Below are 20,193 nucleotides of genomic sequence, written 5' to 3'. Positions count from 1 at the left end.
CAGGCTGGAATTTGCCTAAAGTACTCCCAAATTCAGTAAATAATTTATATGTACCATGTATTCTTTCTTGATTTCTAATATTCTCATCTCGTAACACGTCAAATTGAGTACATTCAATGTTATTTCTACCAAACTCAACCTTTGTAGAATTTTTTTGGTGCAAAATTTGATTGTTTGAGGAATTAGAGCAACCATTTTTTTAAGTGAGACTAATTAAAGTCCATTCGTTATTGGAGTTTCCTACGATGGTGTTTAGCCACAACTACATTAGGTGAACCTAACACTCCATCTTTCCCAAAACTCGCCTAGCGACCTCAATCATTTTGCCTTTGTTCTGCAGATTCTCTTCATTATTAGAGTTAAAAGTTGTAGCATCCGTAGCATTCTTGACAACCCCCAAATTGTTTAGAGAATCTTTTCCTTCACCAGAATTATCATCAGGTACCAATTGTCCCTCTTCTTCTTTATTGCTTTTGTTATGGAATTTAGCATTTATACTCTGTTGAATCACCTATCCGCTGCATCATTCAAATTTTTAACACCAACCTTGCCGATAAACACACAACAACTATCTTCATCGTGCCTTTGTTGTTTGCAGTGTAAACAATATCTTGGGAGATTATCATAAGCGAACTCTTGATAATGCTCAATAACTTTGCCTGAATCTTTGTTCATAAAGAAAAACCTTATTTTTTTGGATGCTTATCAAGTAGATCTAGAATGATCTCAACTCTAGCTGTCCTTGGCCTGATACGTTCTTGAGTGGCTTTATCTACAACAATTGGTTTCCCTGCGGCTGAAGCAATTGATAAAAGTGTTTTTTTTTTGGCAAACATATGTAGTGGCAGATCTGGAAATGATATCCATGTCAATGCTTTCGATGTTTCTTCCTTAGGATTGAACCATATAGTCCAAAGAAACGTTCTAAATAGGAACTCCTCACCATTGAATTTTATATAAAACAGAATTCCTCAATAAAACTTAAACAAAGTCTTCATAAAAATCGAACCCGATTAAGAGATGACGAAATTCAAGTTGTCCAATGTTACAATGACCTTTAAGAGTTGCTTATGCAATTCATGTAAATCAGATTTTCACGTAAGAAAATTTGAGAATAATGGCTTGATGTTGTCCTTCGTCTATGTTGAATTCATCAACTTCATCCATGGTGAGTTTTAAGATATAGGCCTAGTAGATGAATTGGTTTGAAGTTGTTCAACATAAGTTGGTGTATGTGTTGAATCAGTTGTATTTTGGATATATTGTGGTGGTGTTTTGTCTCCAGCAGGAGGCTGGGGAAACGACTAAAACAACCATAAGACTGCTGCTCTCAAACCTCCATGAGAGAGGAGAAGAGTGTGGGTTTTATCCACGACTAGCTGATTTACTCTATGACAAATTTTATTGTTTCATATCTTCCGATTTCTTCTCTTCCATCTTAGCCTGCAATGGTGGCGGCTAGTTTTTTTTTTTTTGGAGAGGGGGGAGGGGGGGGGGGTTTCAAATTGACAATAACATATATATAGATTTTATGATAATCACCGATACGTTGATAACCAAGAATATTGTCAAACTTGAAGTTGAAAGATATCATTTAAGATACTATCATGATTTTGGGCAATACTAATACTCATATAGCTCATTGTTTGAGAGAAGCAAATAATGTGGCTGACCATTTAGCCAAAATTGGTTGTTATAATAGGAGATGAAACTTTCTACCTCTTGATACTAGCAATTACCAAGGGAGGTTAGAATTTTTTATCAAACTAAGTCATTATATAAAACATTTTATTAAAATAATACATTTTTTCAAAATTTTACAAAATTAGTATAAACGTATTTCACAGTAATGTTTTAGGATATATTTCAATTTTAAAAACTAACAGCGTTAGGTTGATACGTTACTGTAAGTAACGTTTTACTCCTAAAACGTTTTTTTGAGTAATGTTTTACTCCTAAAACCTTACTGTAAGTAACGTTTTAAGAGTAAGACGTTATTCACAGAAACGTTTTAGGAGTAAAACGTTACTGTGAGTAACGTATATCAATCTGACGCCGTCAACTTTTAAAAAATAAAATATACCCTAAAACGTTACTGTGAAATACGTTTATACTAGTTTTGTAAAATTTTTTAAAAAACATATTATTTTGATGAATTACTTTATATAATGGCTTAGTTTGGTCAATACTTCGGGAGGTTAAAAGTCTAATACTATTGGACAAATATCAATTTCCCTCAATGCGAAGGAGATATAAAAAGTGTAATTTTTTTTATTGTTAATATAATATTATACAATTTTGATATATATCAAAAAAAAACTTGTATAGGTTAATTATTTCATCATTATTTTTGTGCGGCTTGTTTTACATATACCGTCAACAGGATAAAGGTTAAGTCCATATCCCCTTCTAACTAATTATAACTTTCTTTTATGGATGGGTCAAGCCTAAACCCCACATGACCTCAAGCCCGCAACCTAGGTGACAATTTATTAAAAAAATAAATATAAAATAAATCCTCTCCTATTTGAAAATAATCTATATTGATGTTTTCATTTCTTTACTTATATAAAGTCAATACAAAAATTTGTGTTTACAAATTCAGTGAAGTTACATTATTAATTCTTGTTTGCATTGGACCAAATGAAAAGAAATTACATATGTTGTGACATACATAACAAAAAGAACTAAAAGCAAGACAAAGACAATTAATTCTATCATAAGTTTTATGGTTTGCTTTTGCCATAGCCAACATGATGAGAAGCCTTGTGTCTAGCAGCAAATCCATTAAACAAAGCCAAAGCATTGCTTGTAACTTGTGCTACATTAAGAACCTTAGCTTTAATCATAGCCTTCACCTTATAACTAACCATAGAAACATGACCTAAATTATTCATCCCTTCCATACAAGTGTATGCATCTGTTAACACTGTACTTAACCAAGTTTGAACATTACTTTGATGCCATTCGAATGCTCTTTCACCATCTAAACTCAAATGTTGGAGCTCTTTAACAGAATTTGTAAGTTGGGAAACACCATCTGAGATTTGATCTAAACAATCTTTCGCCGCTTGATTATTATTCTTATGATTACCCTTGTTGATTTGATTGAATTCTTTGCATACCTTCATAATGTAGTATTTTGTATTTATAGCCTTAGCTAAACTTACCTTTAAAGCAACTTGAGCTATTTCTTGAGGATCTTGTGAGGTAGAATTAACATAATTAGATAAAGTTCTCACACAAAGTTCTTGATATCGAGTACGTCTACATTGAGCCTCTACAAAAGTCATAGTACGAGGATTCATCAAACGATTAGTGTTGATACTCCCCATTGCACCCTTCATGGAGAATATCGATAGGACAAGAATTAAAATGCAATGGACGATTTGCTCCATTGATGTGTATATAGTTAATGCGTTTTCTGTAATTGAACTGATACCAAACCAAATCAAACCAAATATTATCTGTCTGAATTGAATGAGGGGAATACAAAGAAGAAAAACAGGTTTCAATAGAGAATGGCTTGTAAATGTTTGCTACGATATGTAATTAAAGAAGGCATTAGGATTTATATATAGGGTTTTTAATTTTACGTGTGGCATATGCATAGATTAATGAGACGTGAGTGTTCATTAATTAACAATTTTTAAGTTTCTGATTTATTTGATTTGCACGTGCAAGTAGCTTCCAAGAAGTGGGGTGGTAATGGTCACTAGTCAGTCAAGTTAGGGTTACAACTTAAAAATAGGGAAAATATGCTTCGTGTCTATTGGGAGAAAGTATTTACACCACACAGCCGGTGGCGGAGCCAGCATATATTTAGAGGGTTCATTTAAATTTCATTCGATGAAAAAATATATTATTTTAATATAGTTAAAATAATTTTTTAGATATATATAGTAGATGTCGAACCCCTTCGACTACTTTGTATATCTATTTCTTCCAATTTTGAACTTCCTTATTAAAATTTCTGACTCCGTCTCTGCAGTGACATAGCCTATGGTTGTATATAATTAATACCTTAATTAGGTTTACACATTATTATGTATAATGTTTTCTCAAACATAATGTTGTACTTCTTTTGTATCATTTTATATGATGTAATTTGACGTGACATGCAATTTAAGAAAGAAAAATTATTGAAATTTGTGGTCTAAATTAGCGAATATATAGATGTTTGTGTGATGCTAAACAATTTCTTCAAGGGTAAAATGAATATTTTAAAGTTAATAAGATTGTTACTAAATATAGAAATGTGTCGTTTTGTTTTTATACTTACTGAAAAAGGAAAGTGAGTAATATAAATTCCGAGAAAGAAAGTATAATTACGTGACATAATATTCTATGTTCAACCTATATTCTTGAATTTTCCTCTAAAACCCCTAAATTATTGAAGCAAGAACCTCTTATTCAGATAATGGTTTGGTTCTTCACTCAACCATTTCAAAATTAATTGGGACTAAATCTTAATCTTTAGGCAATATACCCTTTTTTATCTTATTTTACAAGATATGAATTCAAATATACATATATTTTCTTGGACCAATTCATCAATATAAGTGACGGCTAAGGAGGATTGAACATCACTTAAGGTTTGATCGCAAAGGGTTGTAATTTTTCTCATTAGTTCGTAGGATATCAATTACTCTCTTCGTCCCAATTATTGTGACGGTAAAGTGTCTGCCAAGTTTAAGAAAAATAGGAAATTAGAAGTAATGGTCTAAAAAAAGGTATAAATATTTGTGTGATTACAAATAATTATACTAAGTGCAAAATAAACATTTTAAGTCAAATAGTTTTCAAATGTGGAAGCATGACATTTTTTTCGTGACGATAAAGAATATATCATATAAATTGAGACAATTTAGTACTTGTAAGTTTAGGGTTGGTAGAATTGTTGGCCGGAAGAATTGATAAAAAAAAATAAACACTCAAGGGCATGATTAACAAGCCAAACAACTAAAAAAGAACAAATTTCTTCAATAATAATATACATAATTCTAATCAATTTGTATTTGCGTTAAAATTAAAAACGACGAAGACGTTCTAACAAGGATAGTCGGTATAAGTGGACAGTATTGTGACTGCAGAGTCAAGATTTTCACTAAGAATGTTTAAAATATGAATAAGTAAACACAAGAACTAGAACGAAGAAAGTTCAATAACATCTATTATATAAAAATAAAAATTAAATTTAACCATATACATAATTTTCTGCTGAAGTTGGCTCCGCCCTCGAAAGCAGGGCCAGGTCTTGCCTTCAAAATTTAAGGCATTAGGCCTCCAATTTTTGGGGCATCAAATTATACAAATAAATAATTATGTATTATAACCCCATTAAGATAGAAAAAGTCAAGGAAATATTATTTTGGATTCTTACATTTTCTTTGCTAACTTTCATATTATTTATCCTTTTTAATTCCTTTTACATTCTATTTCTTCAATTCTTTGATAGTTAGAGTAATACACTCTCAAAAATATGAATCAGTAGTCGAAAAGTGTTGAACAAAGTGCATTAATTTTTTTTAAAATTTCTTTGTTAATTTTTATATTAAAGTGGGTATATCAAGTTATCAACTTTTTGAATCGAATTCTATTTCTAACTCTTAGCTTTAAAGTTTATTTACTTATTATTTATAGAATTATGTTAATAATTCATATAATAATGTCTCAATAAAAAAAGTGTCTGAAAAAAACATTTATATAAAGATATTAAATAGTAATTTACATCTAGAATTAAGAAAAATAAGAAATATAGATAAAGTTTATTTAGATTTTAGGCCTCTAACAAAAATTTCGCTTAAGGCTACGAATAATATTGAGCTGCCCCTACTCGAAAGGAGTTTATTAATAGTTGATCACCTCCCTAGATATAACCTATTTTTCTCTCGAAGAACTTGACAATATAGCTAACTTAATGCTATTTGATCAACTTGTGTGAAGCAGGGCGCAGGCTCCCTAGTCGACGCCTGCGGCAACTTGTCTCCAAATATAATATAAATAAATATTACAATAGGGAACAATGTTGACCAACATGCATGCTTGGTTTTAAATAAGTATAACTTACTTAAATAATAAATGCACAGTATAATAATTAAATTACATTTTATCCTTACTCTTTTTTATTTTATAAAAAACTTTTAAAATATCAATCATTCGAATACATAATTGGTTGTCCGGATATATTAGTGTTTCCCTACAATAAGTGTCAATCTGTTGCCCTAAAACATGAAATAAATTTAAAAATTTAATAAATCCCATAAGTTACACTTACATTTCCTTTTACTATCAATTAGACAAATTTAATATATGTATTAATGTGCTTCATATTTATTGTATCAAATGCATACCTGCAAGATCTTCACATTTTGCCTCAAATTAAATAAACTTTTGATAATACATTTTTGTATCACCATTTATGAATTTGATAAATACTTGTGTGACATTTTAATGTATCATATATACAAGTTAATAACTATCAGATGCATTATTGCGTGTCAAGATCACTATTATGTATTCATAACATGTTATGTATCAATTTGTTATTCACTTTATTAGATGTCTATCTATAATAGAAAAACATAGTATCGACGAATTCAAATACAATTTTTTTACCACATAATTAGCTATGAAAATAGTCAAGTCTATGTATCACACATATGATTTAGTAGTGTGTACAGATGGACATTCTTTTTAATTTGAATAAGGTAGAGGATACATAGTCACACCTAGATATATGATAATTAAGTGATACATTTGATAGAAGTTTTGTTTCGAATATCAAAACTAATTAAGATTATATATCAAAACATATATTTGAACATGATACATGTGCGATAAAATTGTAATGTATAAGAGTGTTGAAACAAAGACATTATACATTAATTAAGAAACAAAATTAACTTGATACAATAAAAATCTAGTTAATGCATCTCTAACTATCATTGTCAGATAATTTAGTTATTTGAACACGACACATTGTATATGATGAAATTGTAATGTATCATAATGTTGAAACAAAGACATTATACATTAATTAAGAAACAAAATTAACTTGATACAATAAAAATCTAGTTAATGCATCTCTAACTATCATTGTCAGATAATTTAGTTATTTGAACACGACACATTGTATATGATGAAATTGTAATATATCATAATGTTGAAACAAAATCATTACACGCTAATTTAATAAACAAAAAAAATTTGGATACATTAAAAATTTGAATCCATATATATCAGCAAAGAGTTGGTAGTTCTTCTGGTAAATTAAGTGCATGTTTTACCAAATAGTAAAGGAAATCAGTTAAATTTGTTAGTCTATTCACTGCTTCATTAATAAAATCAATGATCGGGTCCTGAAAAGGCAGACCCGAGTGATCGTATATTAAAGTAAAGTTCCCTTTGTTGTCTTGGAGATTCGCAAGATTGCGAGATATGGTTCCAACTAGTGTTTTGGACGGCGAGAGGTAACAAGACTCTTTGTCTGCCTTCCCTTTTTTTTTTTTGAAAAAATTGACACCATCACATTGACCCTCCTTTTCATCATTCATATTCCACAAGTCTCTTCTCAAACCCCAACTACTCTTCTTCATCACAAAAGCTTGAATTCTGGCTATTGAGTCCTCTTCGAAATACCCTAAACAAAGTGAAATATTGCCTTCATATGATACGAACCGATTCATCCTGTTGTCTTTTAGGTTTTTTAGGACGGAATTGCTTATATCTTGTCTACAAATGCGCCTCGCCAGCAGATGAGAATGTTCCCTTTCAATAACTCCCTTTTGTTCTTCTTCCTGATGCACTGAGTGAGGGGGAAATTGCAGAACAAGCATCTTTTCGAGTAGCTCTAGATGGGTTTGCGAATTGGAGTTCATATGATACTTTTCTCCCTATGTCCACTAATTCTTTTACAATGCCCCATATTGATGTTCCTGTCCCTTTACATGTTGATACTAGTGATGAAGTTCCTTTGGGTCGTCTCAAAACTGTCTGCAAAACATCTTCCTCAAACTCATAAGTCTGCACTATCTTCACACAAAGATATCCTTACCCCTTCACTGTTAGGGTCCTTCTTACCAGGCCAAAACATCGTTAAGAGAAGGCTGGTATGCCGTGTATTTCCGTTTCTTCAATCAATAAATTATCCTCTTTTAGATATTGTATCATCCTGTTATTTCTTTCTTTCACCTTTCAACATACTCAAAGATTAAACATTATGTTATTACTACTTGGAGATCAAAAACTGAACCCGCTGGTAATCTGGTATAATTAGAACACTAGTTACTGATTCTTGATTAGTTGGCAGATTGGTTGCATTCCTTCAGCAGTGATGGAGCTAGCTTCTGCAGAGATATTCCGCAATTTCCCTACCATATAACTTATAACCTGATCAGATTTAGTTAAGGATGCCAGGATTTAAATAGTTAAAAAGTGTTGCAAGTTGGCGCCGTGAATCTTGTTTTAGTGATGAAGGCATTTGTATGCCATGTAAAAGTATTGAATAAGCTAAACAAGGTCTTCATCTCAGATTTATGGGAGATGAAAGCTTAATTCAAGGCTTCCCCAATTGTATAAAGAAAGGTAATCCATCTAGTGTACAATATTCCTCTAGTGTGCCACTGCCACTATCTGGTAAATCGTAGGGATAGGCGTCGGAAGAACATTACCTCAAAAACCAAGGAAACTCCACTTCTGAAGGCCTCTCCCAAACCTGCAATCCATATCACAATCCAAAAAGAAATAAGTTTCTTCCCCTACTTCTTCTTCCAGTTCCATGTCTAAATCTAACCAACTCCTATTCCTCGCCTCGTCGCTCGCCTTTTTTAATCGAGGTGCGAATCAATAAAAAAAAGTAAAATATTTAATTGCAAATATAAATATTCAAAATTTCAAAAACAATTACATATATTAGCAAATACTATAATAATTACTATAGAAGAATTAATTTTTTTCAATAAAAAAAATGGACACCATAGTGAAAGCAGTAAGCAGTCAGTGTCATTTTACAGTAAACAACGTCTCATTAGTTTTAAGGTATGGTGTCTCAAGAGGAAATTTTCTTTTCTTCTGTTAGATGAAAACATTGGTTGAATAATAAAATTTTTTAGATTAATTATACTAATATTTTTATCATGGCTTATTGTTCTACAGGGTCTCATCCTCCATCTATTGACACGGCTAAAGCTAAGGTTGTTGGTGTTGGAGCAATACTACCACCAGTTTCTAGTGGTAAATAGGTGCAATCACAATTTATTTTTTTTATTTCAGTTCTTCCTTACATTTTGTAATAATGTTGATGTAATACAGTTGGTCATGTGTATGCTTGTCTGAAGATTCAGTTGACCAACTTGTTGCTTGTGCCTATGAACTTGTTATATTCTCACTTAAGATATGACATATAACTTGCCTGCATAGCCATCTTTACCATACTTTTATTCATGTTGTTTCTGCTATATGTTAAAGATACATTTGATATGTCCTAGTACCATGGAAATTCAACATCTCAAACAATATGGAGAGAGATATTTCTAACTCCTTTAAGTGTTTTGTATTGATATTGTAATATCACATGTAGATTTGAATTTAAATTGATTATCTATTCTAATCTTATCTATTTTATACTCTTTTGTATGAGAGGTTGTAGATATACAAATTATTTCTGAAGATGTTCGTAGATGTACATATACAAAAAAAGAATTACTGGTCTTACAAGGACTTTCGGATTTTTATATTGACCTTTTATGATATGAAGTTTTTCTCTAACATTTTCTTTATTTTTTTAAAATAAAAAATCATATAACTTTATTTTAATTGATTTTAAAATTGTTGTAGGTAAAAATATAATGGATAAATGTTGGATACTTATTGGAAATAAAGCGTTACCACAATATTTAAATGGTGTGGAGCTATTTTTTAATTTTGTATTTTGTAATCTTGAGGTTGGTGTAAGAATTCAATGTCCGTGCATAAAATGCAATAATGTTCTTTGGAAAACGCGAGATGAAGTGAGAATAGATTTGTGTAGGTTTGGAATGAATCAAACATATAAAAAGTGGATTCATCATGGCGAGCTAGATCTATCTTCAGATGATGAAACAAATCTTAGTGAAGATTCAAGTTTAGCAAATGATGATGTTCCAATTTATGAAATGTTGCATGATATATATCATGATGTTCCCAACAATAGTGATGAGTTTAATGGCACAACTGAGTCTCCGAACGAAGAGCCTAATACAGAAACTGAGAGATTCTATAAGTTAATGAGAGATGCAGAAAATCAATTGTATCCAAGTTGTGAAAAGTACTCCAAACTCTCTTTTATAGTGCGTCTTTTTCAAATGAAGTGTATGCATGGATGGAGTAATACTTCATTTGACTATTTGTTGAAATTACTTAGTGATGCTTTACCTAAAGAAAATGTGCTCCCAGATTCTATTTATGAAGTTCAAAAGATAATAAAATATTTGGGTTTAGATTATGTGAAGATAGATGCATGCGTTAATAACTGTATCTTATATAGAAAGGAATATGTGAATCTTGAACAATGTCCTAAATGTGGTGAAAAAAGATGGACAATGAGAAAAGGAAAATATTCCGATAGTGAAGTTGCTTCGGGTAATTTGAATAACAAAAAGAAAGGAATTTCTAGAGAGATTCTTAGATACTTTCCTATTATACCTAGATTACAACGATTGTTTATGACTAAAGGAACCGCAAAAGAAATGAGGTGTCATAAGGATGAACGAGTTGATGATGGAGTGTTACGACATCCTGCTGACTCGTTGGCGTGGAAAACTTTTGATGAAAAATATCCAAATTTTGCTTCAGATCCTCGTAGTATAGACTTGGACTTGCTTCAGATGGTTTTAATCCTTTTGGTTCAATGAGTAATTCATATAGCATGTGGCCAGTTATCTTGATTCCATATAATCTTCCCCCGTGGATATGCATGAAATAATCTAATCTTTTGTTGTCTTTACTTATTCCTGGACCAAAAGGTTCTGGTATGGATATTGACGTGTATCTCCAACCTTTTGTTGATGATTTGAAAATATTATGGGGGGATGGAATTGAGACTTATGATGCTTTTATGAAACAAAATTTTCAATTACATGCTTCATTGTTGTGGACAATCAATGATTTTCCTGCTTATGGTATTTTATCTGGTTGGAGAACTAAAGGTAAATTAGCTTGTCCAGTTTTTCATGTGCATACTTGCTCTTCTTACTTGAAACATGGTCGAAAGCAATGTTATATGGGTCATCGTAGGTTCTTGGAGATGAATCATCCTTATCATCGAAATAAAAGTTTTTTCGATAACACAAAGGAAGAAAGAATTGCACCACATGCTTTCAATGGTGAAGATGTGCTTGTGCAACTTAATACCTCTTTGCAAAGGTCTGCTGATGACAACACAAGAAAAAGAAAACGAGATACTGAAAGACATGATAATTGGAAAAAGAAAAGTATATTCTTTGAACTTCCATATTGGCAGACTTTATTGTTGAGACATAATTTGGATGTGATGCACATTGAAAAGAATATTAGTGAATGTGTGTTAGGTACATTGTTGGATATTGAAGGGAAAACAAAGGACACCCTGAAATCTCGATTGGACTTACAAGAAATGAAGATCAAAAAGTCACTTCATCCCATAAAAAGTGGGATAAATACATACTTCCTCCAGCAACTTATACGATGTCTAAGGCCGAAAGGATTCAATTTTGTCAGCTCATCAAAGAAGTTAAGTTTCCCGATGCTTACGCTTCTAACATTAGTCGCTAGCATCATTTTACAGTAAACAACGTCTCATTAGTTTTAAGGTATGGTGTCTCAAGAGGAAATTTCTTTTCTTCTGTTAGATGAAAACATTGGTTGAATAATAAATTTTTTTAGATTAATTATACTAATATTCTTAGCATGGCTTATTGTTCTACAGGGTGTCATCCTCCATCTATTGACACGGCTAAAGCTAAGGTTGTTGGTGTTGGAGAAATACTACAACCTGTTTCTAGTGGTAAACAGGTGTGATCACAATTTATTTTTTTTATTTCAGTTCTTCCTTACATTTTGTAATAATGTTGATGTAATACAGTTTGGTCATGTGTATGCTTTTCTGAAGATTCAGTTGACCAACTTGTTGCTTGTGCCTATGAACTTGTTATATTCTCACTTAAGATATGACATATAACTTGCCTGCATAACCATATTTACCATAATTTTATTCATGTTGTTTCTGCTATATGTTAAAGATACATTTGATATGTCCTAGTACCATGGAAATTCAACATCTCAATCAATATGGAGAGATATATTTCTAACTCTTTTAAGTGTTTTGTATTGATATTTGAAATATCACATGTAGATTTGAATTTAAATTGATTATATATTCTAATCTTATCTATTTTATACTCTTTTATATGAGAGGTTGTAGATATAAGAATTATTTTTGAAGATGTTCATAGATGTACATATACAAAAAAAGAATTACTGGTCTTACAAGGACTTTCAGATTTTTATATTGACCTTTTATAATATGAAGTTTTTCTCTAACATTTTCTTTATTTTTTAAAAATAAAAAATTATATAACTTTATTTTAATTGATTTTAAAATTGTTGTAGGTAAGTATATAATGGATAAAAGTTGGATACTTATTGGAAATAGAGCGTTACCACAATATTTAAATGGTGTGGAGCTATTTTTGAATTTTGCATTTTCTAATCTTGAGGTTGGTGTAAGAATTCAATGTCCGTGCATAAAATGCAATAATGTTCTTTGGAAAACGCGAGATGAAGTGAGAATAGATTTGTGTAGGTTTGGAATGAATCAAACATATAAAAAGTGGATTCATCATGGCGAGCTAGATCTTTCTTCAGATGATGAAACAAATCTTAGTGAAGATTCAAGTTTAGCAAATGATGATGTTCCAATTTATGAAATGTTGCATGATATGTATCATGGTGTTCCCAGCAATAGTGATGAGCTTAATGACACAACTGAGTCTCCGAACGAAGAGCCTAATACAGAAGCTAAGAGATTCTATAAGTTAATGAAAGATGCAGAAAATCGATTGTATCCAAGTTGTGAAAAGTACTCCAAACTCTCTTTTATAGTGCGTCTTTTTCAAATGAAGTGTATGCATGGATGGAGTAATACTTCATTTGACTCTTTGTTGAAATTACTTAGTGATGCTTTACCTAAAGAAAATGTGCTCCCAACTTCTATTTATGAAGTTCAAAAGATAATAAAAGATTTGGGTTTAGATTATGTGAAGATAGATGCATGCGTTAATAATTGTATCTTATATAGAAAGGAATATGTGAATCTTGAACAATGTCCTAAATGTGGTGAAAAAAGATGGACAATGAGAAAAGGAAAAGATTCCAATAGTGAAGTTGCTTCGGGTAATTTGAATAACAAAAAGAAAGGAATTTCTAGATAGATTCTTAGATACTTTCCTATTATACCTAGATTACAACGATTGTTTATGACTAAAGGAACCGCAAAAAAAATGAGGTGGCATAAGGATGAACGAGTTGATGATGGAGTGTTACGACATCCTGCTGACTCGTTGGCGTGGAAAAGTTTTGATGAAAAATATCCAAATTTTGCTTCAGATCCTCGTAGCATAAGACTTGGACTTGCTTCAGATGGTTTTAATCCTTTTGGTTCAATGAGTAATTCATATAGCATGTGGCCAGTTCTTGATTCCATATAATCTTCCCCCGTGGATATGCATGAAACAATCTAATCTTTTGTTGTCTTTACTTATTCCTGGACCGAAAGGTCCTGGTATGGATATTGACGTGTATCTCAAACCTTTGGTTGATGATTTGAAAATCTTATGGGGGGATGGAATTGAGACTTATGATGCTTTTATGAAACAAAATTTTCAATTACATGCTTCATTGTTGTGGACAATCAATGATTTTCCTGCTTATGGTATTTTATCTGGTTGGAGCACTAAAGGTAAATTAGCTTGTCCAGTTTGTCATGTGCATACTTGCTCTTCTTAATTGAAACATGGTCGAAAGCAATGTTATATGGGTCATCGTAGGTTCTTGGAGATGAATCATCCTTATCGTCGAAATAAAAGTTTTTTCGATAATACAAAGGAAGAAAGAATTGCACCACATGCTTTGAATGGTGAAGATGTGCTTGTGCAACTTAATACCTCTTTGCAAAGGTCTGCTGATGACAAAACAAGAAAAAGAAAACGAGATACTGAAAGACATGATCATTCGAAAAAGAAAAGTATATTCTTTGAACTTCCATATTGGCAGACTTTATTGTTGAGACATAATTTGGATGTGATGCACATTGAAAAGAATATTAGTGAAAGTGTGTTAGGTACATTGTTGGATATTGAAGGGAAAACAAAGGACAACCTGAAATCTCGATTGGACTTACAAGAAATGAAGATCAAAAAGTCCCTTCATCCCATAAAAAGTGGGGATAAATACATACTTCCTCCAGCAAGTTATACGATGTCTAAGGCCGAAAGGATTCAATTTTGTCAGCTCATCAAAGAAGTTAAGTTTCCCGATGCTTACGCTTCTAACATTAGTCGTTGTATCAAGGAAGCTAAAATTTTTGGGCTTAAAAGTCATGATCATCGTGTTCTCTTTCAACGTATAGTACCACTTATCATTAAAGAAATTTTACCAAAAGATGCACATGACCCATTAATTGAATTCTCATTATTCTTTAATGATTTGTGTTCTAAAGAGTTATCTATGGAGAAGCTAGATCAGCTAGATAAAAGCATACGAGTAACACTATGTAAATTAGAACGTGTGTTCATGCCGACTTTCTTTGATGTTATGGTTCATTTGGCAATTCATTTGGCAAATGAGGCAAAGTTGGGTGGTCCTGTTCAATTTCGATGGATGTATTACATTGAAAGGTTGGTTTCTTACTTTTTAAATCTATTCTTTTGATTTAAATTTATTAAAAAATTTAATATTTTTCTTCATAGATTCCTTCGAACCTTGAAAGTTATGTACGCAACAATTATCATGTAGAAGGATCAATTGCTGAGGGTCAAATTGCAAGGGAATGCATTACATTATTCTCTAGATATTTGAGCGATATGGAAACAACGCAATATCGTCCAGATAGGAATTCTAATTCTTTTAACATTGACAACAATAGCTTATCTATATTTAGTTGTCATGGTAAACCACTAGCAGGGGGTTTCTGGACTAATTTGAATACTTTAGAAATCAATCAGGCTCATTTTTACATTCTCCAAAATTGTGAGGAAGTCAGACCTTGGATTGAGTAAGATATGGTTCACCTTTAAATCAATTTCTTACAAACACTTAACAATTATGTCTAATTTTTTTTTATTTTTTTCAAATCTCCACAAGTATAGGGAAAATCTAGAAATTTTAACAAAGGAGAATAATAGAAATGTAGCAAAGAGACACAAGGAGGAATTTCCTTTATGGTTTGAAAAAAAGGTAAAATCATTCATTTGATGATTTGCATATTTATTCTTTTAAATAACATTAATATTATTTGTGATTTTGTAATTAAAATACTACAGGTGATACAGTTAAAGGAAAATGGTGATAACCGAATTACTGAAGAATTACTAATTTTGGCAAGACCTCCAGATCCTCGAGTTTTTTGTTATAGCGGATATATCTTGAATGGTTCTCGATTTCGAACAATGGAATCTGAGCTAGGTTTGAAAACTCAAAATAGTGGTGTGGTTGTGAAGAGTGATGAACATACAGGAAATATTGATTATTTTGGAAGGATAAGAAGAATTTTAGAGATCCAATATATGAACAATAAATTCGTTATGTTATTTCAATGTGATTGGTTTGACGTTCCTCCTCAAGGTCGTAGTCAAAGTACAGGTTACAAAAAAGATGAATATGGATTTGTCTGTGTAGATATAACACGACTTCATTACACTAGTGAATCATTCATTCTAGATTCACAGGCTCAATCAGCGTATTATGTGAAACATGGTCAAAGTGAAAAATGGCATTCAGTGATAAGAGTAAGACCACGACATTTGTATGATCTTCCCGAACAAAAAGATGAAATGGAACAATATCAACTGATTGACTTAGTTGAAAGAGGAGAAACAATTCAAGAAGTAGAGTTGGAGCATGATAACATCAGAATAGAAAGAGAAAATATTGATGGAGTGAGTGTTGAAGCACCTCTAAATAACGAGGAAGAAGCCGACTTAGTAGTTATAGATGATCTTGATCACGAAGATGTAGATGACTTCAGTGATTCTGAAATAGATGAAGATACTAGTGAATACGATGAAGTTGAGGATGATGATTGGTTTTGATTTTCAACTTGTCATCAAGATAAAATTTGTTTGAATAAGTTTGTTCATAGAAGCTTTGTTTTTCACTTACCGAAACAATTAATTTCTATTTTCTACTTTTCCCATATCTCTTTATATTTATTCTTAGAAACTTTACTTGTTTCTCTCAATTTTTGAACATTATTTTATCACTTTATTATTTTGGCATTGCTTTTGTTTGTTAATTGCAGCCAACCATGATGAAAAATATGCATATTTCTAATGATAATGAAACTACTGATGTAAGTGCAATCCCCCCTCCAGGTAAATTTATCCATTTGTTAAATTGTATTTTTTTCAAAATATCTAGATCATATATGTTTTATTTACATATATTTTAATATCTTTATGTATTTTTAAAGAAAAAAAAAGGAATGGAAGAGGAAAGACAACAGGGCTTTCAACCCAACAGAAACGTAAGGAAAATGACAATGGAAAGTTGAAGTGATCATTCCACCAGATCGAACAGTTGCAATAGGTGCTGGAGCTAAAGATTTTATTACCGAGCTCTCTGTGAAAGTTCTCCATAATGCTAGACATGATGTGAAGAATTGGAAGGGAGTTCCTGATCTAGCAAAGAATAGAATTGTTGCTTATATGTTGGTAATGTACTTTTCTCTTTATAATTTTTTTTTTGGTTGAAATAGTAAATGGTTAGTAATGATATCTCTTATTATGTAGTTCTCTGCCTCTTTTATCTCATCAAGAAGCTCAACTATTTGGCTTTCTTTTGTATTATAATTGATGGATAGACAATGCATGAATAATTAGTTGTGTTCTCTGTCGTTTTCTTTTGTTGAAATGGTAAATTTTCATAGTGGTGTTTATGATTTTCTAGGTCTCTGTATCTTTTTGTTGTTGTTGTTGGTAAATGTCCAGTAATAGTATTTCTGGTGATGTAATCCTCCCCTCCAGGGACTTGTGGCTTCCCCCTAACTGCCAGGTTTGGTGCTTCTCCCCTTTGTATTAAGGATGCTAGTCAATGCTTCTCCAACTTGTTACTTTTTCTGTACATGTGATGTGTTGTACTGTTACCTAAATCTTTTTCATTTCTCGTTTTATCTCATATCCATACTTATTAATTTTCATGATGTGGTTTTTTTTTGAATCCACAAAATCAAGTGTTCATTTAACTATATATAGAAAGGACACTTAGAAACTTATCAACTAGCTCCAGAATCAAGGACATGTAGCAGACAATGTAGACTTATTGCCTTATCAGTTTGATGTGTGCCTGGGATGAAGAACTGAAATATGTAGGACTGTTAAGCAGACACCCAGCTGAGTGATCCCATAGAAAATGCAATCAGGCTTGGCTGCATGACACTGAAGACTCTTGAAGAAATGCTTTAAACTCATTTGCATTGTCATTGCATCTCCTCTATCAATTGTTATTCTTGTCCTTGACTGAGTACTCAAATTTTGTTCATCTGTTGGACTATGTGCTTGTTCTCCTATTACTAACAGCTTCCGAAACTCAACGCCAAATGTGATAAGGCTGGTAGAAACTTGCTGGGAGAATGAGGAGGGAGGTTTTTTTACCAGCTTGATTAGTATGTGGTTAGGGGTGTTCTTTCCACCAGGAACTCTACTGTCACTTGGAACTAATTAATTATTTATATTGTTTTGATTACAGGACACCTTTCAGCTTTCGGACATACAACACAATCGTGATACCATTCTTCAAACAGCAAAAAATTTATATCGATATCGTCGGAGCAGACATCATGATCATTTTAAGAAATTTTCTACAAAAGAGGAGAGTCTGCAAAATATACCAACAGATGTTAATGAAACTGAATGGAAATTCTTGGTAGACTACTTCAGCTCTGATGAATTTAAGGTAGTTAAAAGTGAAAATTTCAACCTTTTATATTTTTTGCTGTCTTTTTTTACTTCTTATATATTCAGATCAAAATAAATTTCTTAACTTTAAATTAATGCAGAAAATGAGTGAAAGAAACAAAAATAACAAGGCAAAACAAGAAGTGAATCATATTTGCGGCAGAAAAACTTTTCAAGCGGTGTCTTATGAAGCGGTGAGATATATGTCTTTCTTTTGATCGATTATTCTTACAATTTGAACAATAACATAATTTCATTTGTTTTGACAGAGGAATACAACCACTGGAAAAGAGCCAAATTTTCAAAAACTTTGGGAAATAACTCACATGAAGCCAAATGGGCAATGGGTTACTAGTGCTTCTGCTGAAGTCAATTTACTTTGTCTTTAATCTTTATTAATAGAGTGAGTTTATTTAAATTATATGAAGAATTAAAGTTTGTATAACCTTTTTTGTAGGACAAAGTGGAAGACGTTATTGCTGAAAAAATTCAAGAAATTGACGAGGGTACCGATGTGGATCCTATTATTAATGCTGCATTTGTGCAAATAATGGGAGAAAAATCAAAGTACATTCTTGGTAAAGGATCTCGAATTAAGTCAGCAAGTAGAATATCTAGAAATGAAATTCAAGAACAACTTCGAGCACAACAAAAGGAAGCAGAAGAAGAACGCTATAAACGAGAGAGTGTAGAGATCAAACTAATGGAAGTTAAGAATCAACTTGAAAAGGAGCGAAAGAACCGAGAAGTAATGGAATTTCGTTTAGTGCATGACCAAAAATTGTTAAAAGAGAGCATGATGGCGCTAGTATCTCATTTGAAGAATCCCAAGGTATTTATTTATAGTATACATCACTAAATTAGTAGATGTTTCATCGCTACATAATTTTTTTAACTCTCACTATACATATTCACCTCTTCCTCATTCTATTCTTCTTTTATCGACATACTAAGTTATTAATTTGTACCATATTTAACAGAATGACCTTCCTGCTTCAATTTTCAATATCTTTACAACTTCAACTACTTCTAATGAGACAAGTTCTGCATGTCTAATGAATAACAATTGGGTAAGTAATTTTTATTTAAATTATTTATCTTTTTAGTAAATGTAACTATTAGGAGTATTTAGTAGGTATTAGTACAACTTTTGTTTGGCTAGTAATGCATCTCCTTATGTTAGTTATATCTCTATGCATATCCATCAATCATTTTAATTAAATCAAACAAATACAATTTTGATATATATTTACTTAAAGCTTATAATCTTTATATTGGTGAGCAATTGCAGGAAGATTTACATGTAAAGAAAAATCAAGAATCACAGATGCAAAAAGAGTTGGATAACTTGAAAGACGTCTTGAATTTTGAGAAGCAAAACTTAGAAATGGCTATTTATGATTGTGATAAATTCAATACATTGTGCAATGAAAAAGATGTAGAGCTTAAGGTATTATTTAAATGTGATAAAATTTGATTTATCAAGGGGACAATCATTCATTTTATTGCTCCATTCTTTAATTTATAGGCTGCCCTAACAGAGAAGTGAAACTTAGAAATGCGGCTTCCAAAGTTGAGTTCTCAAGGTTCAAAGAAAACTACTCCGAAAGAATTGGTCGACGCAAATAATCAGGTAATGCTAAAAACTATTATTTGGCCTTGTCCAGAATAGTATCCATAAAATACAAACTCATGTGACTTCACTAATTACAGGTCTTTGATAAGATTCATGAAGAGTTGAAAGCTCGTTGTATGTTGCGTACCGCAGAAGAAACAAAAAAGAGGCTTTTGATGAAAAATCATCACTTGAGGCAAAAATTGTAGAGATTGAAAAGAAGAAATCAAGTGAGGTATGTTTCCTAAATATCTCTTGTTTCACTCCCAGCTCTAAGAGTTAAGTCATACTACACTGCCTTCTCCCATACATAGTTTATGTTAATTACAATATTTAATACTAGAAAATTGCAATGAGTTGAAAGATTTATGAGATATTGGTAATCTTTGT

The 20,193-nt window shown here is 31.7% G+C and overlaps 1 protein-coding gene, 1 long non-coding RNA gene and 1 pseudogene across 2 annotated transcripts; 2 read left to right on the top strand and 1 right to left on the bottom strand.

The window, feature by feature from the left end:
• The first annotated feature begins 284 nt into the window (after positions 1-284).
• On the top strand, positions 285-935 carry LOC114074175. The gene is made up of 2 exons (XR_003574618.1): positions 285-441; positions 599-935. It is a non-coding gene; the product is annotated as an uncharacterized LOC114074175 (long non-coding RNA).
• A 1,630-nt stretch (positions 936-2,565) lies between these two features.
• On the bottom strand, positions 2,566-3,526 carry LOC107002002 (pectinesterase inhibitor 11-like). Its single transcript, XM_015199938.2, has one exon. It carries the CDS (start codon positions 3,396-3,398, stop codon positions 2,727-2,729), a length of 672 nt encoding a protein of 223 aa, XP_015055424.1. The 5' UTR covers positions 3,399-3,526; the 3' UTR covers positions 2,566-2,726.
• Positions 3,527-16,552: 13,026 nt separating this feature from the next.
• LOC107032746 lies at positions 16,553-19,817 on the top strand (annotated as a pseudogene).
• Positions 19,818-20,193: the final 376 nt, after the last annotated feature.

Source organism: Solanum pennellii, chromosome 10 (genome assembly GCF_001406875.1).
Source record: "Solanum pennellii chromosome 10, SPENNV200".
Lineage (NCBI taxonomy): Eukaryota > Viridiplantae > Streptophyta > Magnoliopsida > Solanales > Solanaceae > Solanum > Solanum pennellii.
This window is presented reverse-complemented; position numbering and strand designations above follow the sequence as displayed.

What these genes read in the sequence shown, in the direction of transcription:
- LOC107002002 (XM_015199938.2), bottom strand. Translation starts at nt 3,398, where the DNA reads ATGGAGCAAATCGTCCATTGCATTTTAATTCTTGTCCTATCGATATTC.